This window comes from Sycon ciliatum, chromosome 6 (genome assembly GCF_964019385.1).
Source record: "Sycon ciliatum chromosome 6, ocSycCili1.1, whole genome shotgun sequence".
Lineage (NCBI taxonomy): Eukaryota > Metazoa > Porifera > Calcarea > Leucosolenida > Sycettidae > Sycon > Sycon ciliatum.
The window spans coordinates 24,696,174-24,721,860 of NC_088648.1; the positions used below are offsets into that span (position 1 = coordinate 24,696,174).

General features: G+C 50.3%; 1 protein-coding gene across 1 annotated transcript in view; it reads right to left on the reverse strand.

Annotated features, from left to right (window-relative positions):
* Positions 1-7,007: 7,007 nt before the first annotated feature.
* LOC135820152 (uncharacterized) overlaps positions 7,008-25,687 on the reverse strand; it is a 36,448-nt gene continuing 17,768 nt past the window's right edge. Inside the window, exons 9-11 of the mRNA XM_065333464.1 lie at positions 11,184-11,774; positions 7,346-7,504; positions 7,008-7,030 (exon numbers count right to left, since the gene is read on the reverse strand). Coding sequence (XP_065189536.1) covers positions 7,008-7,030; positions 7,346-7,504; positions 11,184-11,774 — 773 coding nt within the window. The remainder of the gene's footprint in view (positions 7,031-7,345; positions 7,505-11,183; positions 11,775-25,687) is intronic.

A 25,687-nucleotide genomic window follows, 5' to 3' on the forward strand; every position in this document is an offset into this window, starting at 1 on the left:
GCTACAACGCACGCATGTGCACATGGGCCCCCCCCCCCCCCACACACACAGACAAACACACACACACACACAAACACACACACAAAACACACACACACACAGACAAACACACACACACACGTGCACAAACGAGTACACACATGAGTACAGTAACACTCACAAAACGGGAAAAGTTCATACACACATGTCAGGTATGTATGTGTGCACACCGACACGCAAAACATGACTAAAGCATAGAGCAGTGAGGTAGGATGGGGGGGGGGGGGCGCCCCCCCCCCCCCCAAACCTTTTCTCGCATGTAGGGCCGAAACTCGGTGAACATGTTTGTACGCGCAAGTCATGCACTCAGATCGATCGTAGTCATATCTGCCCATGCGCATGCAGTGGGCTTACTGACACATGTACATGACTTGACAGGCCCAGAAAGTATCTGTGTGAAATCTAAAAGAAATGTGCGTGCCGCCGGTGTAAAGCACAGTCACCACACCCTTGATCGTTTTTACTTCGTAGCTGCTGATGAAGTGTTTTCATCGCGGGCAGTTTCCTTCGAAATCGGAAAGTCTGGAGTACTCAGTGACTGTGGTCAGATTCAGTTCTTCCAATTGTTCTAGTGCGGCGTTCTGGAGAAAATAGTTTTCCAGAAGAAAATGTTGAGACTAACGGTTCGTAAAGTAGGTCTCGCAGAGCCAAGGTTGCAAGGTACGACTGGCCATAGTCTTTGGCGGTGGTGATATAATTATTTCAACAGTTTCATGAAGAAACCGAGCGCGAGGCATGTAGCCATCATTCAGTGATTTCCAAAAAGATATCACCACTCATTAGTCGTCCACACCATCGTGGAACATCCGATATCAGCGGAACATACCAAAAATGATTTTATACTGTAAAAAAACCTACACTACTCGTAGAGTTCTTATCACTAGCAGGAAATGAGTCTGGGATTCTTTTTTTGCAATAGCTGAAATCAGGGAGTTCTTGAACATCTGCTTACCCCTCTTCATTGCCAGTAAGGTTTAGTCTATGATCGCGTCAGGCGAAATTACTGGTCAGTCGGCGACACGCATTTTTCACAAGAAAATTGCGTTTCACCTGCTGGGAGAGTATGCATGTACTCGAGTCTCATCCTGAGCACGTTTTTTTCTTTTTTTTCAGCTCCAGTATAGCTGTATTTTCATTGCAAAGCCGTCCTCGATTGTTGTGTTCGTTGTTCAAACAAAGTGGACATTCAATCATGAAGGCAGAGGACATAGGAGCCTGATTGGAGTTTCTCGTGGCATAGGACGGCCACACAGAGACACTTTGAGATTTTCTGAATATAAAATACCGTACGCACGATGCTGAGATCAATTTCTGCGATATCAACTTGTTTGTGATCTACCACATCGAGCAGAACGGGATCCAAACACAAGCTTACCGACGGTTAGGCTGCCGACCTGACTGGACAAATGATCCCTGGCTTCACCAGACGCCAGAAGTCGGACACCATGTCCTTTGCCGCGACGTCCATCTCCAAAAAGAACTCCATCTTCGTCATCAAAAGGCTTGAAATACTCAATATTCAACCGAGATTCGCGTCTCACCCTTTCTCAGATCGAATCATTTGTTGTTGTATCAGTTGCAGGGCAGATCCCACCACCACTTCAACAGAGGATGGCTCCAAAGCATGCCTGGAACAAGCCATATCGAGGTTGCAAGCCACCCCTCTCAGCAAGAAATTCGAAATTTCAATGGTGGGAGATATACTATGAAGAGAATTTCAAAAAGTATGTTTCACGGAGCGATCGCTCAACCTACGTCATTCAAACTTTGCAGGATGGTTCAGACGTACATGCTAGGCATGGAACCACACGGGTTGATGTCATAGCTGACACACAGAGTCACACACATAGCAGATTCGTGTCAACAGATACTAAATTAGTGGACGTCGTCATCTTCTTCCCGCTGATCTCAAATGCACTATGACGTGCTATTTCGCCTGACGGACTGTCTTTCTTCATTACGGATGTACTCCGCATTCAGTTAAAATTCCCTCTTTTGGATCTTGCCCGGGCTGTCAATCAGAGCTAGATATCCAGTGGTCTTTGCATGCAATCTTTAGTGCTCAACCAACATGTACATACACAGCACTTTCACTATTATTGTCCAGATTCGAGTATTGTACTCAGTTTCCATGCTTGCTACATACATGTCCAGTTAACGTACCATAATGTAGAGTTTAACAAAAAAATTTAAAAAATTCCCGGTTCGCGTGAGGCTCGGCCAAAGCCGGGTCTTCCGCATCCGCAGGAACGCCACCACCCTCTTGGATCAAGGCACAGATGCAGCTCCTAAACGGTGGGAGGTGCGTAGATCAGACCCACCACAAAGTGGTCAAAAAAAACGAAAATCCCATTCACTGCATCTATGTTTCCCTCATGCCAGGTCAGGTTCAAGTCCGGCTCGGAAGCAGAAGGATTTTTTCAGCCGTGCTGCAACCCACAGTAGAGTGTAATACTTGAAGAACAAAATAATAAACTCTCCGTAGAAGGATCACCGGTACACATTTACATGTACGAATTGTATACACCAGTTTATGAGCGGGTCAGTGGCTGGAAGTCAGCCCCCCCCCCCCCCCCTGACCAAAACATCTTCCTATGCCGCTGCCAAGACGAAGAGAGTGGAAAATTCGGTAAGGACACCGATCGAAGAAAGAAAAATAGGGGGGGGGGGGAGGGATAGAGATACAGTAGAGACCATAAACAAGCCGTGAAACGTCAACGGGAACAAGTTCATCGGAACGCACATGAAACACGGCGCGATATAGGATTAGCTCCTTGCGTTCACAACCCGTCTACGTGAGTCGGCTGCTTTCCAGATTCAAACAGTTTTCTGATACTTTTACTGGCACTGATTTTTGCGAACGTTTCCTTGAGAACAATTCTCAGCTTGACTGACTTTTACCCGAATGAAAATGAAAGAAGCCCCATGACACCCCCATCGCCGGTTAGATTGGTGCACCAAGGTGATATGTTCGCGATGTCCATGTCAAAACATTCTCCGAAAAACTTTACAATGGAGCCAGTCAGTTGGGAACATTTGAAAAAATGTATGTTTCGGAGCAGTCGACAAAAAAACGGGCGAGCAAGCTGAAGGTGGTCTTGAACAAATCTAATTTTCGGCACTGTGGTTACCCTCGACCCTGTTCTGTTCCATGTTGGCAATAGTTATGCCAAAATCAATGGTCCTACTGGTTGTTTGGCTAGAGTGGATTTCACCTTTTCGACTGCTGCAACTGGGCCCTAAATACGGTTACAACCCCAACGCCGGCAAAAGCATCCTGGTCGTGGCTTCCACAACGAAGCTCTACAGCTCTTCGAGGGCACTGGCGTAGTTGTCAAGTCTGATGGTTGCCGCTACCTTGGCTCCCCAATTGGGTCACCCGCATTCATGGAGTCATACGTCAGTGGCAAGGTGAGAGACTGGCAGGAGCAAGTCGAACGGCTGAGTGTGATAGCTGACTCCCAACCCCAGTCAGCGTATGCTGCTCTTGTCCATGGCCTCCAGTGCAAATGAACATTCCTGTGCCGCACAACACCAGACATAGCAGAGTACCTAAAGCCCCTTGATCACACCATCACGTCCACCTTTCTGCCTGCCCTGCTTCGTAGGCCAGTCAATGACATGGAACGTAGTGTGCTTGGTCTACCTTGTCGCCATGGTGGCCTTGGCTTACCCCACCCGTCCTCGAGAGCAGTGCAATATGCCTCATCACTACGGGTCTCATATCCCCTCATTCATCGTATCCTGTGCCAGGACTTCAGACTGGGAGGTGCGACAGCCCAGACCCGGCAAGCCAAGCGGCAGGTGCGCGTGATGGTGAGGGACGCTATCCGGGATGATGTGGCCACGGTCTCCTCTCTTGTCGAGCCAGCCATGCAGCGAGCAAGGAACTAGCGTCTGAGAAAGGTTCATCTGCCTGGTTGACCTGCCGACCCCTCCAAGCCCATGGCCTCACCCTGACGAAGCAGGAGTTCCGAGATGCCGTATGTCTCCGGTACGACTGGACACCACAACGTCTGCCTTCCCATTGCCAGTATGGCCAGGCATTTACAGTTGCCCACACACTCTCGTGTTCGCTTGGAGGTTTCCCTACACTTCGGCATAACGAGGTTCGTGACATTACGGCGACTGTCCTCAAGCGGGTCTCACATCAGGTCGCCACGGAGCCCCACCTTCAACCCCTCAGCGGCGAACAGCTTCGCTACCGCACAGCCATCCAAGATGACCAGGCTCGGCTGGATGTTGTGGCGAGCGGCATTTCGGGAGGATGATTGGAGCGCACTTATCTCGATGTCAGGGTGTTTAACCCCTTTGCGCCGTCGAATCGTTCCTCCTCACTTGCTGCTTGCTACACCAAGCATGAGAAAGCCAAGAAGCGCGCATATGAGCAGCGTATCAGGGAGGTCGAGCACTCGACATTTGTACCTGTCGTTCTCTCAACGACCGGTGGTATGGGAAAACGTGCCAATGCCCTGTACAAGCGCATCGCCTCGCTGCTGTCCGAAAAGTCGGGTGAGCGCTATTCTGCAGTCAGCGCTATGCTCCGCTGTCGCCTGTGTTTCGCTCTGCTGCGGGCAAGTCATATGTGTCTGCGTGGTGCTAGGCATGTGTTCTTATACAGCCCCACTTCTTCCGCTGAGATTGCTGTTGCCCAGGCTGCTATTCTATCCCATTAGTTTTCCTTCTCTCTTTGATCTCTATGATCATTTCACCATCTTTTACTATCTGCCACGATATACCGTTGCATTTTTTTTAACAGGCATGGGCCATCCCCTGACTTCATAGGTGCCAAACATTTTACGTTTTTCATTCAGTTATACGTTTTCAAAACAAACACAAGTGTTTTAGATTAAGCTACATAATAACTGTAGACCACCTTGATGACCTCGTCAGGCGAAATGGCATGTCATCATACTTTTGAGACCAGCGGGAAGAAGATGACGACGTCAACTAATTCAGTATCTGTGCACACGAATGTGCTGTGTGTGTGACTTTGTGTGTCAGCTATGACATCAAATCCTGTGGTTCCATGCCTCCCGTGTATGTCAGAATCATCCTGCAAAGTTTGAATGACATAGGTAGAACGATCGCGCCGCGAACCATACCTTTTGAAATTCTGTTTGTAGTATACCTTCCACCATTGAAATTTCGAATTTCTTGCTGAGAGGGGTAGCTTGCAACCTCGATATGGCTTGTTCCAGGCATGATGTGAAGCGAAACCCTGCTGAAGTAGTGGCGGGGATCTGTCCTGCAACTGCTACAACAAATTATGCTTCGTAACTGCCAACATGTCAGAGAATTGGTCTCACCTGCTGCTGCATCGTCTGATTGGCCTGAGTTTGTTGCCTCCGTACCCAAGTCACCGCTGTCCACGCCTCCTGTTAGTGTTCCGGTTCCGACTAGCCCGGCCGCACCACAATCGGCGACAGGTAGTGAGCCATTGGTGCCAGCGTCAACGGAAGCTGAGGCCCCTCTCACCCGTAGTGCACTTGCTGACGCCTCACCCGCGTGTTTTTCGCCTCGTCCAGTTTCTCCTAGCGATGTCTGCAGGGATCAGACCAGCTCACCAGCCAGTGAGTCTCCCAAGCGATTTCATGATGGCATGAAAACCCGTTCTGGCTGTCAGGTAACCCTTACAGAGAAGGCCAGAGCGGCTTATGGATGACTGCTGCTGCTGTGGGACAGTGTGTCCATGGACACGTAGAGACCATTTTACCGTTTTTATGTGCTGAAGTTTTTTTGTTTTCTTCCTCGTTCACAACCGCTTGTCGGTAGTATGTAGTGTGGTTGTGTTTTGTTTTTGTTTTTGTTTTTCTCAGTGATTTGCAGTTTTGAATGAATGGCGCATGGCATGCGCATTCGCATCGGGTTTTTTCCTTCTTTTCTTCTTTTTCGAGTCCTGGTGGTGACAGTCAGTTTTTTCTTCAGACTTTTCCCGTTTGTCTCTTTCCCTCAAACCAGTCAATATTTCTTCTTTTTGTTTTTTCTCTTCAATTAATTGGCTTTTCCTTCTTCACTTTGTTCCTTTATTTTGATTTCTACTTCTTCTTCTTCTTTTTTTTATTTGAAGGGGGAGATGTAGTGGTGTATTCATGTACATCTGTATAGTGTGCGCATGCGTGCATGCTTGCAGTAGAGAACTCGCAGAGCTTGAAGACGAAGCCTGATATGGCTACCTCCAGACGTATATTGTTGTAGTGTTGTCCATCTACACCAGGGTGACAGGGCTGCATGTCCATTTCCCTGCAAGGTAGGGTTACACACTACTACCCACTCAAGCATACCAATCTGCTTTTATATTCGACACGGGCAGTAGAAAGTTCACGTTGAGTGTGTAATGGGCATGGACAGGGATAAACAGTACTGTATTGTGCACAAGACAGGGATGAGCATCACCATCAAGCATCAAGCATCAAGCATCGAGTATAGACCTCCTGTTTCAAACAACCGTTAGGCCAGCATCTATACAACGCAGAATCTGTGATCACTTTGTGCATACAAATGTCCGAAATTGACAGTTTGTTTCGAATGCTGGAAAAATGTATGAGTAAAATTTGAGGAGCGTCCAGAGCAATATCCAGAAGAACATTCTCAAAAAGCTCAAATGAAATCTAAATTGTTTCAAATGCACAGTGTTATGCACAAGGTGATCACATGTGTAGATGCTGGCTAACGGTTTTCTGAAACCAGAGGTCTATTCTTTTTAAATGCACACTAGTGCTGGACTGGGAAATTTGGCTCAAGGCTGGGGATCTTTGCCCTGTACAGAGTGGCCCATGCTGAGTTGAATCTGCAAAACTGCATTTCGCTTGATGTACTACAGTCGTGGCATAGAAATCCGATGGGATAACCCGGGCCGGCATCCTTCCTGCTCTTAGCGCATAAACGCACTGTAGCTCACGTATACACTAGAATGGACCAGCATTTCTCGCGGCTGCAAGACCAGCGCTCCGTGGCCGCTTGACTGCTCAACGGATTTCAATGTCCACCACTGCAGTAGCCAAAAGCGACATGAGGCTCCAGACCAGAGAATCTGAGACGGAGGGGTGAAGTTTTCTCCCAACAGAATCCTGCCTATGTGTGTCCTTGACTTCCAACAGTACTACACTACTCAATAACCTCACTGCCCATTTGCGCAGCTGCATTTTTCCTTATGTGCACTAGTTATGCATGGTGGTTTTCCGCAAGAAATTATTTTCGGTTTTGTTGAAATTTTCGAAAGAATAGATTCGCAGTTGCATTCATTTTTGCCATTTGGCAGTAAGTCTGGTTTTCAACAGCGACTTCAAACTGAACTGTGGCCTACCTCTGCTGCCACCACGAGACTCACTCTCTGGTGCTTGTGTGCAGTCTCTCGCAACGTGCCCCGTCTTTCCACAGGTATAACAAGTCTTCTCCTCTGAGTGCTCCTTGTCACAATAGGGGGCAAAGTGACCAACTTGTCCACAGTTATAACACAATGGTCCTAGCAATAGTAACAGCAAGAAGAGGAACAGTGCAATTGTAAAGAATAAAATAAAATGAACCATTGAAGACCACCGCATGCACATTTCATCAACAGAAACACTGTTGCAAGCTTGGCGGACATCAAGAACACTGTTCTGGCTAACAAAACACGGAGTCTTGGTTCCATAGAGGCTGACAGAGCTTCACTAACTCACCCACCTCCCCCCCCCCCCCCTCCCCCGATCACGATCTCCTCGGCCACGCTGCGTCCACCACCTCAACCTCGCGAGCTGCCGCCTCCTGATGGGCAGTCACGGGCAACATGTCCTGACTCTCCACAGTGAAAACAATCTCCACTCGACATGACTGCTGCTAGCTAGAAGGCCAGACCTGATAAACAAAAGATAACCTCCGAACGAATGCCGCTCTTTTTCACCAAAGGACTTCAGAGAGACGGCAAGCTAGCTGCATACATCTAGCTACCATGCAGCAGCTATTGCAATAGCCAACATAACTCATCGTGAGGCGTAAAGCCGTGGCTCATGATCAGTTGACTCAATGCAATTCAAAAACTACACGCAAAAATCCAGTCACTTTTGCATCAAATGTTGCACCAATACATGTTGGTGGTGCAAGGAGAAGTTTGTTGTTTGGAGTGACAAGTGATCACCGCTGCTTTTCCTTGTCAGAGTCAACAATTCACTTTGTTCTGCAGCGTTAGGAGTGGTGTTGGAGTAGAAATTGCTGACTAGACGTCGCGGAGGGGCGAGCTTTCCTGCGCAGGTATGAGTTTGGACGTATTTCAGCATGGTGGAGTGGAAAAATTCAAAATTGTTTATTTCAACAAAACCCAAAAAAGGATGATGGCGGACATGTCCTCAGTGCTAGGAGAGGTGCTCTACTATCTGCATGCTCAAGAAATAATTCAAGTACTTCTTCAGCGTCATTGAAATTGTCGCTTCGCACATTGCAATATTTGAGACTTGGCTCGTCTTAGTCAGACTGTAGGAATCGCTTTTTTCTGTGTTCGAACACTGGTGCGACCCTTCCTGCGCAATGTCTACTTGTCACTGAAGCCATGATGGTCTCAAACTTTGTCAGAGCTCTCTTCCGCACCAAGCAAATTCATCGCGCTCCGCACTATTCCGCCTCAGAGCGCATTTCGTTTTCTGGAGTTCGTGCCGTCCCACATCGTTCACGTGGGCATTTATCAAGACTGGAAGCTCGGGTATAAGAATCCTGGTATCTCTCCTGAATACGAAATGCTGAAGTTGGCGATGGCAAGAAAAAAGCGGTCTCAAATTCCTAAAATGCGCTACTTTTTGCGCATGTTGATGCGAAGGTAGCAGGTCTGAAAACACCAACAAAATCAGCGAAGCGCTTGCCAAGGAAAGAAGGTGCGAAACTGCTTACCCTATCCCGCTGGAAGGTCGTTACAGTGTACTTGAAAAATGCTAGCTTGCCTTCATCGCCTGCCACCTGGAGGCATGGATCGCTTGAAAACGAAGTTTCTTGACCTGAATTTCACCGCGCATCTTGTTCAGCGTATTGTTGAGTGCTGAAGGGTCTGCCTCAAACACTGATGAAGACGTTGACCTTAGCTGCAAGTGCACCGAAGCGGGGGGCCAAAAACTAAAGCTTGGTCCGTCGACAATGCTCTTCCTCAATTTCTAGCTGATTTCTTTGCCCTTCGAGTGGACAAAATAAATTCGAAAAATCGCTCTGGGAAGCGACAATTTTAATGACGCGGAGGAAGTAAGCAAACTGTCATCATTTACTGTTGCTTTGTACACTATTGATCTCTACAGGCAACCACCATCAAGAGGGCACTGTGTGGCGCTAGGACAGTTACAGTCTTGGCAGGGTGTTGGCGCTGATTTGTAGTTCCTGTGAGAATGTATTAATTTTGTTGTTGGCATTGATAATGCTTCGGACGTTTTGCATTCAGCTGTAACTTTACCTTTACTGTGTTCCTGTCACGGCTGTTAGCTGCACTTGGATCGCGGCAACTTAGTTTTCTGCACGTGAACCATTCAAAATCAATGCATGCTCATGCATAACCTGTCAGCTGGCCTGCTCACACACGCATTTGACAGGTAACAATACCATCAAATTTGCTATATCGCTTCGTTCTAAGTCTCAAAACAGTTCTAAAGTCACCAAACCACGCTGGTAATCGATGGCTATTCAATGTTAACATCTTCAGGAAGAGTTCAGCCGTTTCCTGAGAGCCCTTTGGGCATTGTTGCCGTTATTTTCCACAGTGTTCTTCTTCCTTCTTTGTGGAGCTGCAATTGCATCCTGGAATTATTTGAAAGGTATTTCGTGCGGGCTGTGGGGATTCCATCAGGCATAAACGGACATCGTTAAAGGATAACTGGTAACTTTCACCCTTCAAGGAGGTGGACTTCCAAGGCTTTCATTCTGCCTGATACTACTCTCTACTGTATTGGAATCGTTGTTTAGGCACCTGTAGCTGTCTTATTCGGTAGATCTGCTGTTTTCAGTCACTTGGGACACTGCGTCTAGTCTATTTGTCTTTCATTCGTGCCATCGAGGCATCCATCGGTTTTGTGGGGTGCCTAGGCCTGTATTTGTGAAGTTCTCGAGTAAGACCCTAATTCTTGACTGGAGTCACGACTTGAATTGTATTTACTGGGTGAGCCCTCGTTCACGCAATTGTCTTTATCGTAATAGTCAACATCTGCTTGATGGGCAGACTAGCGGCTAGAATAGGGATGACCGAATGGTCCAAGTGTGTACACGATTATTGTTTCCATCATCGTGAAATGAGCGTTGTGGAATTGCAGTCGTCTGCCTTTGGCACTGAGGACCTGAGGAGAGTTGATTGTTACTTCTGCTCAGGAATGAAGCGATCATCAGCTCTCTTTGTTCTAATTATTGACAAAAATACCGGCATCGCAATCAGGTAAAGATTAGGCAAACCTCACCAGCCTCGAACAAGAGTAGAAGATATTTTCTCCAAATGCAAAGACTATATTTGTGAGTTTGTGACTTGCATTTGCGTGCATACATGAGCAAGTCACGGACCACGGCTCGTGCGCGGTTACCATGCCATCTCGAACCGACGCCATCTTCCTAAGTTGCCGCTTCTTGACAGCCGTGCTGTTAATTACTTTGTTGAGTGGTGAGCCTTTCGGGAAGTGTTTATCAATGAGACATAGGAATTTTCCCGTCACATTTGTGGTACGTTTTTGCTGAACGAAGGGTTCAACCACGTGATGTTGCGCTGATGGTTTAATCGGGCCGCCCCTCTCTACAATGAGGGGCTCCACGCCAGTGGATATGAGGAGGAGGGTGAATATATAAGCGAACGGAAAGAGGAGCGGGGCAAGAAGAGGAGAAACCGCATCCACAAAAGGAAAATGTGATTTCAGGGTGCATGCATCTGCATGAGCGTGCAAACACTCATACATCAAAATCCATTGATTAAGAATGCTGCCATGATGAATGGCTGGTGCCATGACACCTCAGTGTATACCAATTGGGAAATCATTCAAGTCTACTTCTCATTCACCATAAAGCTGATGAAACGGGACGAAGGAACCTGTACGGATGGCTGGGGTGACCTGTAGACGGTCTTACTATCCGTACAGTATGACATGCAGCAGCTATTGCTATAGCCAACCTAACTCATCACGAGGCACCCCTTCGAATGTCAACAAGGCAAAACTCACCTGAATAAGCACGAAGTGCTGGCATAGTTGATTTGGTTTCGGTTGTTCCTGGTTCCAGCTTTGCTGTTGCTCGAGGTGCCCATGATGCTGTTGCTGATATTGGTGCTACTGCTGCTGTTGCTGCTGCTGCTACTGCTGCTGGTGCTGCTGGTGCAGCTACTGCTGGTGCTGCTACTGCTGTTGCTGCTACTGCTGGTGCTGCTACTGCTGGTGCTGCTACTGCTGGTGCTGCTACTGCTGGTGTTGCTGCTACTGCTGGTGTTGCTGCTACTGCTCGTGCTGCTACTGCTGGTGTTGCTGCTACTGCTGGTGCTGCTACTGATGGTGGTGCTACTACTACTGCTTCTCCTCCTCCAGGCCCTCCTCTTGCTGCTGCAGTTCTGCTTTTCATTGGTGGAGACAGTGGTGCTAATTGCTGTCCAAGTGGCAATGGTTTTGTTGCAGTCGGGTTGGATGGATACACTGCAAATCCTGCTGACGCAGCTGCTGCTGTTGTTTCTTCCTTAGTTGGCATGGTTACAGGTGGGTCTGCTCTGACAGCTGTGACCTTGACGGATTCCGGTCGCTCAATATCAACACTGGAGAGCAATTCTGGTCATGTGACAAAATGAAAACAAAGAACGAAGAAAGAAAACCGCAACAATCATGACAATATCATTATCCCAAGCTTCAGAGAGCTTACTGGCATCGCCAGGACTAGAAGCAGGGAACCCTGCCCTTGCACTAGTGTTTTCATCATTTCCTTGATACCAATGTCTGCCCCGATACCAATGTCTTACTTAACCCATACAATTATCTTCGTGGTGAGAAAGGAAAGACGTAACGGCGTACTTCAAGTTGCTAGGTAGCCACCATCACCTGCTACCTGGAGACTTGGATCGCTTGAAAATAAATATCCTGAATTGAACGAGTCTTCTTCAGCCTTTTGTCAAGTGCTATTGGGAGAGTGTCTGCTTTAATCTCTGAGGAATATGCTCACCTCAGCTGCAGGAGCAGTGCAGCAGAAGGCCACATTTCAAGCAATTGTGAATGCCTTGTACCATACTGTAGGGTTCAACAGGGTCATGGTGGAGACTGCCATTGAGGTACTCGGCAACAAAGCCGCACCACCTATATGTGTACAAAAGGTTCGCAACGCGTTCGATTGGGGACCCGTTTGTCGCAGATTCTTCCGACCAAGACCATTCGACTCAGCGTTACAAACACTACGTTCCCTGCAATTTTCAGCTCGACAAATCTTGATATGTTCCGCATGGAATAGTCCAGCCTCATTTATGCTACAACGATTATTCCACAGCCGTGACAAGTGACAAAACAATGGACAGTTCCCGGTCCTAAAGCTTTCAGATCCTGTAATGTTGTGAGCCTTGAATCGAAAAGTCATGCCAGTGGTTCAAAAAGCCTGCACTGTTCGTCAATCGAGAACCGTTTGAAATACGCCAAGTGCTAGTTTGCACCAAAAATCGCTATGCGGCAGGCCGCTTGAGTCCACGCGAGTCAGCATTGAACACCAATCAGAGCCCTCGCATTACCCTCCTACATTTTGACGACTCTGCTCTCCAGAGATCTGATAATTATATCAGCCCCATCTGCAATAGCTGAAGCTTCATCAATCGCAAACGCGGCAGTTCTCACTCTTGACCGGCCCGCGCGGCCATTTATTCTGCAGAATACTGAAATTCTCAGCCCCAGGCAGAACTCATGACGGTCGGCCATGGCTGCATCCTCACTCTCACATGGAGTTACGTCGTCAGGGTCGCTTGCACCACCTACTATCGGTCGCCAAATCATTTGAAATAGCATTGCCACTATTGCTTTCACGCACTTCTTTTGACTTAGCTCCACTCTATGGCGTTGCAGAGGGGGTGTATCGACTGTCGGGGCCGCATGATGTCATGGTGCCGCACCCGAAACTCAATTTTTCAAACGGAAATATCTCAAGAATGCTTTGTCGGAGACATGTGGGACTAACACCCCAAACTCTATGGACACTGAAATTTAAATACCGTAAAGTTTTGTATTAAAGGGCGCACTTGAATAGAAGCCGCCCTCGAATAGAAGCCGCAATTTTGGGCCCATCAAATCACACATAAGCCTGTTTTTAGTGTTGACATACATAGAAATACCTGTCTTGTATAGAAGAGGGTTACTCTACTTCACCTCTCCCCCTGGTGGTATGCCAAACAAAATACTAAAAAGCGCAACAAAGCAAAACTAACGGAAGCGCTGAGGGGGTACAAGCGAACCACGCTGACGAAGGCCAGATGGGCGAAACTGATACGGAGAAGGATCATCGGCAGGGGCTAGAAGCGGCACATAATTAGGATCTCGGGGATCGGACCGAGACCCAGCATCAGGGACAGTAAGCGCAGCTGGCACATCAATAACAGCAGGCACATCAGCAATAGCATCTGCAGCAGGCACATCAACAACAGCATCTGCAGGAGGCACATCAGCAACAGCATCTGCAGGTGGAACATCAGCAACAGCATCTGCAGCAGGCACATCAGCAACAGCATCTGCAGGAGGCACATCAGCAACAGCATCTGCAGCAGGCACATCAGCAACAGCATCTGCAGCAGGCACATCAGCAACAGCATCTGCAGCAGGCACATCAGCAACAGCATCTGCAGCAGGCACATCAGCAACAGCATCTGCAGCAGGCACATCAGCAACAGCATCTGCAGCAGGCACATCAGCAACAGCATCTGCAGCAGGCACATCAGCAACAGCATCTGCAGCAGGCACATCAGCAACAGCATCTGCAGCAGGCACATCAGCAACAGCATCTGCAGCAGGCACATCAGCAACAGCATCTGCAGCAGGCACATCAGTAAACACCTCAGCACCAACATCAGGCTTCAGCAGTTCAACATTCACCACTTTCTCACCACCAGCAGCCTCATTGTGAATTACCACAGTAGAAGGGGACACAATGTGATCTACCACCCACTCACGCTCATATGTGTGAGCGGTGTGCTATACACACCTCCTACGTGACACTTGACACAATCAGTATCATACTTTACACTATATGCATCGTCTCACTGGTGGCAGCGGCTAGATTCAACGCAAGGAAGAGGATGGCAGCGAAGTTCAAGCACGAGTTTGGAGCATCCACAACACTGAGCGAGTGGAGAGTGTTCGTCGCTGCATACGGGAATACAAAGGCTCTCAACGACAAGCTAAAGGACGTGTCAGGAGAGGCCAAACTATGGGCGGAGGATAAGGAGTTCCGGGCTCGAATGATTATGCAACAGCTCCAGGGGGAACCGCTGTTGTGGCTGAGCCAGGACGAGAACAAAGATGCTCTTAAGGATGATGAGGAAGTCATGAAGCTGCTGGAGTCACGGTATGGCCACACTAAGGCCAGGGTGGCCTACATTAACGATTTCGAAGAATCGTTCCAGGAAGGGAGAGAAACGACTCCAGCTTTCCTCAGTCGTCTACAACAGCTGGCTGGCACTGCATTCCCGAACCTCTCGGACGAGGCTCGGCGGGAGAGAGTACTATCAAAGTTCGTGCGCAGTGTGCGGAACCAACGGCTAAAGGAGGAACTATAGGTGTTTGGATTCATCAAGGAGGAGACGAGCACGGCCAAGGCGTACGAGGAAGTGCTGTCCGACGCGACTAGGCTCGAGTCGCGTTGGCGGGCAGCCGAGGACAGTAGGATCTCACAGCCGAGCGCAAACATCCTGCAGACAGACCCTGTGGTGAATGAGCTAAGGACCCAGGTCACAGAGTTGAGAGAACAAGTCGCTGCACTGCGCACAGATGCCACTCGAACTCCACAGACGGGGAGACGACCAGGACCGGGCAATTGGAAATGCTGGTACTGTGGGTCACAGAATCACCGAGGAGGCTGGCGGGACTGCCCGTTGAGGAAGAGGGAGTCACCAACCTGGAGGCCACGGGCACAAGCCGAGCAGCGTATGAGCCGGAAGGGTTTTCGGTAAAGCCGCACCGGCCCAGCCTGCAGGGCAGCGGTAACAGAGGGCAATATTTGCAGACTGAGCCGAAGACCCAGTGGGTGCAGGGATTGCGACGGAGTCCCTTTGTGCGTGCGCAGATGGGGGGTCAAGAGGTGAGCATGCTCCTGGACACGGGTGCAGACATCAGCTTAATCAGCAGGGCACACCTCAGCGAACACCAGAAGCAGCATATACAGCCAACATCACAGTCGAACCCAAGAGCTGCGTCCGGCAATGTGGTCAAGATGGAGGGTGTGCTACGGATGACGGTTCGGATGGGTAGGGTCATTGTCACCAGCCACCCGTTTCACGTAGTGACAGACCTGGTGGTGCCCATGATAGGGGGCGCAGACTTCCTGAGTCGGCTGGGAAAGCAAACCTGGGACTGGCCAAACAGCACGCTGATCACGCAGGGACACCACCTGAAACTGGAAACAGTATATCGCAACTCCCGTCCTCTGGACCGAGCACACCGGCCAACAGGAGTGTGTAGGGTCATGGTGCAGGACACGATCAAGGTTAAACCGGGCGAGGAGGCATTGATCCCATGCACATTCAGCGGTCGGACGCCCAGTGCAGAATACCTCCTCGAGCCAACCATGGCAAGCAACAACGACACAGTTAGAGCAATGTGCTGTCTGCTGCGTCCCACGGCATTCGAGGCCACGGTACGCATGGTGAATGCAGGGAACAGTGAAGCAGTACTGCACAAAGGAAAGGTGGTGGGAATAGCACGTGCTGAATTCGAAGTGTCGCTGCAGAACCCGGCGAAGAGTGATGACCCGAGGCGGCAGGTAACGGGGTACAAGCTGGATGAAAGCCTACAGGACAGCAAGAAGCAGGAGATTCAGGAGCTGGTCAACGGGTATGGCGATGTGTTCTGGGCGGAAGGCGTTCAGCTACCGACGGCAAGAACTGGCATCCAGCATGAAATCCACCTCAAGAGTGATACAGCACCGCAGTGGTCAAGACCTCGTAGGATGGCACCGGACGCACGGAAGGAGGTGCGGGACGAAGTCGAGTACCTCATTCAACAGGGACTGATCCGGGAGTCTACTTCGCCATGGGCTGCTCCAATAGTGGCTGCTCGGCGCAAGAATGGCCGACTGAGACTGGCAATGGACTACCGAAGGCTAAACGCAGACAGTCATCCCCAGCATCACCGACTGCCTCTGATAGACGACTTGGTGGATCAGTTGACTGAAGCGCAGTTCTTCTCCACGGTTGACTTGAAATCCGGCTACTATCAAATGCCCATGCGTCGTGAGGATGCGGCCAAGACTGCCTTCGTCACGCCGGATGGCCAGTATGAATGGACTGGTCAGGGCACCCCGTTTGGCCTGTCGGGAGCCCCGGCGACCTTTCAGCGTCTGATGTCAGCGATTCTGGGCGAACTCAAATGGACGGCTGCGCTATGCTACTTAGACGACGTGCTGGTATGGGGACGCAGCTGGACGGAGCACAACAGCCGGTTGCGGGAGGTGCTCAGTAAACTCAGGTCGGCTGGTGTACTGCTGAACCCCGACAAATGCTGTTTCGGTGTGCGGGAGGTGGAGTTCCTTGGGCACGTGATAGCAACAGGCACAATGCGCATCTCCGAGGCCAGGACTCAGTCATTGCTCCGCACACCTAAGCCTACAACTGTTACTATGCTCCGGAAGGCTATGGGCGCCTTTTCATACGTTCAGCGCTGGATCCCAGGCATGTCGACCATTGCAAAACCGCTGTACGAAATGATGAATGGTCCTCGCAGCACGCTGCTTCAATGGAGTGAGAAGGCAAGTTTAGCATTTGAGACGCTAAAGCGACAGGTCGCCTCAGCACCGGTTTTGCAGTTACCGGACATGAAAAGGCCGTTCATACTAGTAACGGATGCATCGGACGTCGGTACCGGTGCAATGCTGGCACAGCGACGAGACGGCAAGCATCTAGCGCCGGTGGCGTTCTTCCACCACACATTGACGCAGGCAGAGAGGAACTACCCTGTCACGGACCGTGAGCTGCTCGCAGTGATCCTGGCCATCAAGAAGTTTAGGGTCTATCTCTCCGGCCAGCCATTTGACCTTATCACCGACCACGCAGCACTCAAATGGATCAACAGCCTGGCGATGGATGAGATCCATGGGCGACGTGCACGGTGGCTGGATTATCTACAACAGTTCCCGATGAGACCCATCCACAGGCCAGGAACTTCACCCGAACTGAGTATGGCGGATTATTTGTCCCGTATTGGGCACGCCGAGCTACCAAAAGTCATGCAGTGCCTAAGCGTGCAGCAGGAGGATAGTAAGAATGACGGCATCCACCAGCTCACCACGCTCTTCTCCATCCAGGAACTGACCGAAGCGCAGCACAAGTGTCCAGCGCTAGGCCCGGTGATGAAGGAGCTGAGGGATCCGGGCTCAGTGGGCTCGCTGGAGGAGGAATCTAAGTGCATCCTGAGGAAGAGGGCACGACTGAGGATCGGCACGGATGGAGTCCTGCGCTACTCAGAGTCGAAGGGCAGATCTACGAAACAGAAGCCACTGGGTCGGAGGAAAATCCAGGTGGTGGTTCTACCCTGTTCGTTGCGCCGGAAGTTCCTCGAGCTGGTGCATGATGCACCACTCAGTGGTCACATGGGCCGAAACAGGACCAACGACCGCATTCGGGACATAGTATGGTGGCCCTTCATGTCAGAAGATGTGGCAACGTACGTGAGAGGATACGCAGCTTGTCAGCGGCACAAGCGCCCCAAACATCCGGACAAGGCGGAGCTGCAGAAGACAGATATACCCGCAGCACCTTTGGCATGGATACAGGTTGATTTTGTTGGCCCATTTCAGCCGTCTGTGATAGATCAGTTTCGCTATATCTTGGCCGTACAAGATGTATTGACGCGATACGCGATACTTATCCCTACAGCAGACGCCACGGCAGAGACGGCAGCGAAGGCCCTACTAGAGCATTGGGTTATGGTGTTCGACATTCCGGTGACCATGCAGAGCAACCGGGGCTCACACTTCACAGGAACGGTGTTTCGGGAAATGTGCTCAGCCATAGGCATTCGGCAGGCATTGAGCAGCCCGAACCATGCCCAGTCTAATGGTCAGGTCGAACGACAGAATCAACTGATCGATAATGTGCGCTGTGTGTGTGATGACAACCCAGCGGCATGGCCAGAGGCAGTGCGTTCCGTACAGTATGCGCACAACACGTCAAAGAATGCTACTACCGGCTGCTGTCCATACGAACTCCTGTTCCATCAGCACCCCAACAGACCAGAACAGTTTGCAGTACCACAACCAACAGGACAGCGACCATCAAAGTGCGGTGGAACGAATGGACAGAGTTTTCCGACGGGTGAAGCGCCAGATAAGCGATGCTCAGGATGCCAGGAGGGTGAGAGTTGGCGGGAAGGCGAGGTGTGGATATGCTGTTGGTGACACCGTGAGAATCAACCTCCAACCTGCACAGCGCACGAAAGGAAAGCTTCACGCACACAAGTCCGAATTGTATATAGTTGTGCACAGGACTCGCAATACCTACCTGGTGAAGCCTTCCCCACCCAATGCCCTTACTCGCACGCTAAAGCGACACTACAATGAGCTAGAGGCCGCACCCCCTCAGCGGTTGAGCTGGGAGCACAGTAGCAGCACCCACGGAACGCGGACGGAGGGGGAGCTTGACGTTTCTCCAAGTGGAGCTGCCCAGGAGACTACCCCGATTCGCAGAAGTGGAAGAGTTAGACGGCCAACCAGGTTTCTGGCAGTAAACCCCCGGCGGGTCCGTTATGGATCAAGCTCGACCTGTAGTGGTGCCGAAGCGGATGCGTCGGACGATGACGAGAGTGCGGGGGAGGTCTGACTCTGACCTGAGATGCTTGATGGCGAACCAGGCAGGTCACATGAATGCTGGGTGGGAGGCCGGCTGTTGCGGGAACACTTTCTTTGAGTCGGCATGGTGTGCCTCCATTTTGAGTTGGTGTTCATATTGTTGAGTTTGAGTGGGGGAGTGTGAGCGGTGTGCTATACACACCTCCTACGTGACACTTGACATAATCAGCATCATACTTTACACTATATGCATTATCACCTGTATTGCTGTACTGGTATTTAGAGGCCTTCTGATTGTTGATGAAGGCAGAGTTATCCTGCACAATACAACCGTCTCATACGGCACCTCACATTTCTGGCGACGATGGCAACGACGTAGAAGAACGAGATCACCAACGGCGAACAGACAGTTATCAGCTTCAGAATCAACAAAGTTCTTGGAGGACAGCTCAGCTTCCACAAAATCACGGATCCAGGCAGCCTGGCGCTCAAGATGAGAATAATGATGGCGTCAGGCCTAGCCCAGGAGTAGCCGAGAAGAGCACACCGGTGTACTCCCAGCAAAGCATCGTACGCATAGGAGAAATCTTGAGGACAGAGTGAGGACGAATGCGGTAGAAGTACAGTAACACGTCCAGTTCAGATCGCCAATCATCAGCCTCATCCAACACCTTCCGAGTTAAGGTGAGGAGAGTGCGGTTAAATCGCAGATCCCTGCGATTGGGGATGACGCACGGCACCGTTGAGCACTGTCACATCAAACAGCGATGACATCACGGCCCAACCGCGTACACAGGCCGACAAATGCCTCGGCCACTGATGCCGCATCATGCTGACGGACCGAAACCACCTCCACCCACTTGGTGAAAGTATCCATGCAGACGAGAACACAATGGTACTCTCCACTCTGATCGACGCCCAGTTCCAGAGTATCTATTACCACAACACTCCATGGGCCGTCAGCCTCCACAGGGCGACTGGCCTCCGCCGAGACTCCCTTGGTTGGGATGGCAGCAGCACACGGCGGACAGTGGCGCACAAACTGCTGACATTGAGCAGCCATGTTCGGGAAATAGCACTTCGAGCGGAGGAATTGCCATGTACCCTCCCAAGACGCATGACCACAGTTCACATGAGCAGCACGAACGACATCGGACTCGAGTGAACTAGGAATAACAGGAATGACGACTGCATCATTGGGCGGCAACTTCACACTTCGAAACAGCATACCATCATGGACTACAAGCTGTGACTTGACCTTGACAAATGCAGGATCAGTAACCGGGTCACCATCGATGACTCGCTGGCGAGTCAAAGGAATCCGTGGATCTGCATTCTGAGCAGCAGATACTCTGTCCAATAAGAATGGACCAACGGTCACCACCGCAGCGGTGACCGACGGTGCAGTCCGAGCAAGGAGCGTCTTGCCACATCGCATCCAGCTGCTGGGAACACGGGTCAATTGATCCGCCTTGTTCTGCTGACTCCTGATCCACTGGACCCTGACAGCCAGCAGCCATCCTCCACAATCATACCATCGGCCTGAATGACAGCACCATGTGCGATGTCCGAAGCATCACACCACAACGACCACTGTGCGTCTTCAGGAACTGAGCACACACCTTGCGCAGGGTCCTCGGTCTGCAGCCAGAGAATGACTTCTGCACAACAAGCGACGACTTCATGAGACACGGGATCGTCCCATCCAGGCTGAAGGCTAGACAGACGCTTCAGATAACTGCACGCTGGGCGCAGCCAGGAGCCGACGGGATAGTGGCTGGTCAGCTTGCCACACCACTTGTGTGATGGCATCGGGCTGACAGGTCGACATGACGTCACCACGACGCTTCTACCTCACTTGGCAATCTGCAGACTCTGACAGCTGCAGACCGAGTACCCTAGCAGAGACGGCTGGCTCCGCTGGCTTGGTAGGCAACCCGTACTGCGACAACTAATCGGTGACAGCACGCAGACGAGGCTTCGGAACATACACATCGTCGACATAGTTGTCCACATCAGCAGAAGCACGGAGGACCCACTTGAAGATTATATCCATGAAGTTGGGCGCAATCGATAGACCGAAGCCCATCCTCTCCATTGCGAACAGCTGGCCCTTCCAGACGACCATTTGGAACTTGGCGAGAGCTGGCCGACGCGGATGTTGAGGTAAGCCTTGCTGATGTCCAGCAACACTCGGCTGTCGGCGTTGCCAATAAACCTCCACTGACGCAACTTCTCTTGGGAAACAGGCACGTCCAAACCTGGATACGACACAATCAACTTGTTGAGTTGCCGGTAGTCCAAACACGGGTGCACAGGGGTGGACTCATTGGGCGTCTGGGCCACAGCCAACAAGGGCAACACAGCACCAGGCTCACCATGGACTGCTTGTTCATGGGGTACCAGCCATCCATTGCGGATCCACATGTCCACTTCCTCGCAGAACTGTGACTCCTGGTCTATTGACAGGCTACGCCGGGAATATTCACCAATGCCTGACCCGACTGGATGCGTGGGGGATTCGTCTTTCCATGCCCATGTAAGCTCCCAGCAGCCAACATCAGCTCTCCAACTGTTACAGACACTTTGCACATGACTTCACAATTATTGTATTTGCTCGTTCGAATTTATTTGTATTTTGTTTCTCTCACCTTTCACTGTTCCCTAGTTGATCACATACCTGCGTGCTCCACTCTGCTGCAGTTAGAGGCAGCTACTCTGCATGCAGTCGAGACGATTCTATTGTGTATCTGCATGTCTTCTTGACAATATCTGTCCAGCTCTAAATAATTAGAATTAAATTCCGCTCTAGCTCTCTTCTCTCTTCTTCTTTTCGATTTATTTATTTTCGCTCCTCTCAGTTATTTTTGCTTTGTTTCTATTTTGTACTAGTTTCGGTACGCTATCGCTCTATCTGCATGATGTGATGCAGTTTATGGATGTCGTCACTTCTTGGGGCGCCGTCCCTGCACCTTTGGGGCGCAGTGCACCGGATGCGCAGTGACCTCTACGATGTACGCCAGAGCTAGGCATCTTTTTTGGCTGCATGTTTCCTTTTGCGTTGCCAGCTTTTCAGCTTGAAGCTACTTGTACTACTTGTCGCTCTTTGCTTTTCAGAACTCTTTGAGATTCAGTTTTATTCCACTTTGTAAAGAACAAGAACAATGGTTCGAAGAAAATCTTGTCTACCATGGCCAGAGGGCCGCAACATGGTTCTTTGAGCCGGATGGGCAGATCTAAAGAAATATACAGTCTTCAGATTACAGAAACACAGCAATGTTGCTACGAAATCGTAGGGGTGAGGGCGAAACGGATGTGGCCGATGTCGTCGAGCAGGCTACTGAGATGGAGTTGCCAGCATCCCCTGCCTCACTCGCATCATCGATGAGATCGTCCTCCACAGTAAAACGGCAAAAAACAGAGGCCAATTTGGAAATGGCATGGCGTTTGATGGCAATTGAGGAGGCGGATACCCAAGAAAGACTGGATAGGCAGAGGCGTTTGCTTCAATTGGAGTTGGAGGTGCGCCACGCCCAAATCGAAAACACCTCGTCCGCTCGTTCGCGACGATCGTCTCGTCCTGCATTCAGTACACCGACTCAGCATTTCAGGCCGTTGTTGGCATCCTCAACAACCCTATGAGCAGTGTCGTTGACCAGGTTTGGCCAGGAGAATATAGTAGAAGTAAGCAGATCTCAGCCATGATTAGAAACAGTCTGTAAACTTCCGAGAAAGTCCGCCTTGACAGCTACTAGGCATTGGGTAGAGACCCAGAAACCTGGCACTGCACACACCACACTTGCGGCAGAGACAACAGCAACAAAGCCAGCTCAGAAGAGTCCTGCGGCTGAAAGCCTGCACCCAGCGCAAGCAAAAAACGGCATGCAGAAGTTCCTGATCCGACAGACGGTTGGTCGTGACTTGCCGGCGTTCTCTGGCGACTCGGAGGAGTGACCCATATTCACTTCACCTATATACATATTCACCTTGCGCATACGCAACGTCGGATGAGTGCATCGACACGACCGAAGTGAAGAAAGAGTTCGTTGCGGCAACAATATCCCCGCCAAGGCCCCAGCAATTTGCCGAATCGCTGCCTGACGTCAACAGTTTCTCGTCATGGAAACGTCTCATCTGCACAACCGCGTATGTTGCCAGGTTCATCGCAAACACGCGGGCCAGAGTTTGCAGACAAACTGTCAAATCAATCGCAGCCATCTCAGCCAAGGAAATGGATGCGGCCGAGCAGCCCTGGATGAAATCTGTGCAGGCAGAGTGTTTTGCCATAGAAGTGGCATTGTTGAGCGATGGCCAGCCCGTCAGCACCAGCAGTCGTCTACGACAGCTAGCACCAACCATTGATGAGGACGGGATCCTGCAGGTTTAGGGTCGCCTCACACATGACGTACAGTGCAAAAAACCCGGCTATCCTGTGTCCGAAGCATAGGTACACACAGCTCCTAGTCCATGAATACCACCTGCGTTCTGGCCATCATGGACACGAGAGGACATTGAATGAGCTTCGCCAGCAGTACTGGGTGACGACGGGTCGAGCAGCTGTGAAGCTAGCATGGTCTGAGTGTCAATACTGCAAGAACCAACGAGCCAATCCCTAGCCACCTGTAATGGGAAATCTACCTGTCCAGCGCTTGACCCCGTTCCTGCCACCATTCGCATTCACCGGGCTGTACTATTTCAGACTGTTGCACATCAAGATCGGGAGGCGCCGCGAACTATGCTACGGTGCGTTGTTCACATGTCTGAGTACTCGCGCTGTACATTTGGAAGTGGCTCACTCTCTGAACACTGATAGTGCCATCATGGCAATCAGGCGAATGTGCGCCCGGCGAGGTTGCCCCCAAGAGATCCACTCAGATAATGGAACCAATTTCCGAGGAGCTGACAGGGAGCTGAAGGCAGGATTGGAAGATTTCCGCCAAGACCGACTAGCTTCTGAGTGTTCCAGTAGGGACATCTCATGGCACTTCAACCCGCCACTTGCTCCCCACATGGGTGGAAGCTGGGAGCGCCTCGTCAGAGCAGTGAAGATCGCTATGAAATCCGTCATGAAGGAGCGTGTCGTGACAGAAGAAGTCCTAGCCACGGTCTTCAAGCAACTCGTGAATAGTCGGCCGCTGACTCACGTCTCAATAGATCCTGATTGTAGTGGTTCTACAAACGCACCAAAGACATCTTGTAACTAGCTTCGTTACTACAAATCACAAGTGTGTGGGAATACAGAGAACGACAGAGAGATCAAAGGAAAAGCCAGGCAGGCAAGTACAGCTAAAGTGCGTACGGTACAACTGGCATGTCGCACAGCGCGGCCGGATGAATGCATACATGTTACATAAAAGGATACAATGACAAACAGTGGGATGTGCATCCACTACACTGATGATCACGAGTCCCTCACACCCAACCACTTCCTCATTGGGTCCAGTAGTTCGACTAGTCGGCCAGGCGTGTTTTAGATGCTGATCTGCGCCTGAGGAAGCACTGGCGGATTGCACAGAAGATCACCGACGAATTCTGGAAGAGGTGGATCTTGGAATACCGGCCAGAACTCACCAGGCGGAGGAAATTGCAGGACGGGACACCGTCACTGGCTGTAGGTGATGCCGTGGTGGTCGTCGACAGCAACCAGCCACGAGGGCAGTGGCCTCGGGGCCGACTGGAGGCTGTACACCCGGGCAGTGATGGCGTTGTGCGAGTAGCAGATGTCCCCACCAAGTCTGGACTGTACTGACGCCCAGTCGTCAAGCTTGCCAAGCTGGGCGTGCTGCGCTGAGTTTGTTTGTGACTTGTAATAGGTCATCGGTACCCTGTTACCAGGGGGGAGAATGTTACAGACACTTGCACATGAATTCACAATTATTGTATTTGCTGGTTCGAATATATTTGTATTTTGTTTCTCTCACCTTTCACTATTCCCGAGTTGATCACATACCTGCGTGCTCCACTCTGCTGCAGTTAGAGGCAGCTACTCTACATGCAGTCGAGTCGATTCTATTGTGTATCTGCATGTCTCCTTGACAATATCTGTCCAGCTCTAAATAATTAGAATTATATTCCTTCTCTCTTCTCTCTTTCTTCTTCCCTTCGATTTTTTTCGCTTCTCTCAGGTATTTTTGTTTTGGTTGTACTTTGTACACTATTGCTCTATCTGATGATGCGATGCAGTTTATGGATGTCGTCACTCCTTGGGGCGCAGTGCACTGGATGCGCAGTGACCGCCAGAGCTAGGCATCTTTTTTGGCTGCATGTTTCCTTTTGCGCTGCCAGCGTTTCTGCTTGAAGCTACTTGTACACGTGTCGCTCTTTGCTTTTCAGAACTCTTTGAGATTCAGTATTATTCCACTTTGTAAAGAACAAGAACAAGTAATGGTTCGAAGGAAATCTTGTCTACCATGGCCAGAGGGCCGCAACAGACAGTGTTATGTAGTAGGAAGGTTTCCGTCCTGAGATTTTTTGAATTTGTTTGCTTGACGTTCGAATCGAAGCGCACATTAATTTTTAATAAGTAGGACCAAGTATCTACTTTTTATACCCACTCCCATCCGGGGCAATGATCAGGTACAACCACTGGGGTACAATCATGATGTCATACCCCCTTCACAACCTTTCTATTACCCGAAAAATCATTTCTTACGTAAAAACCTGGCGTCAGGTTTTACTCCAAAAATGGGGTACTATCAATAGTACCCCATTTTTTAGG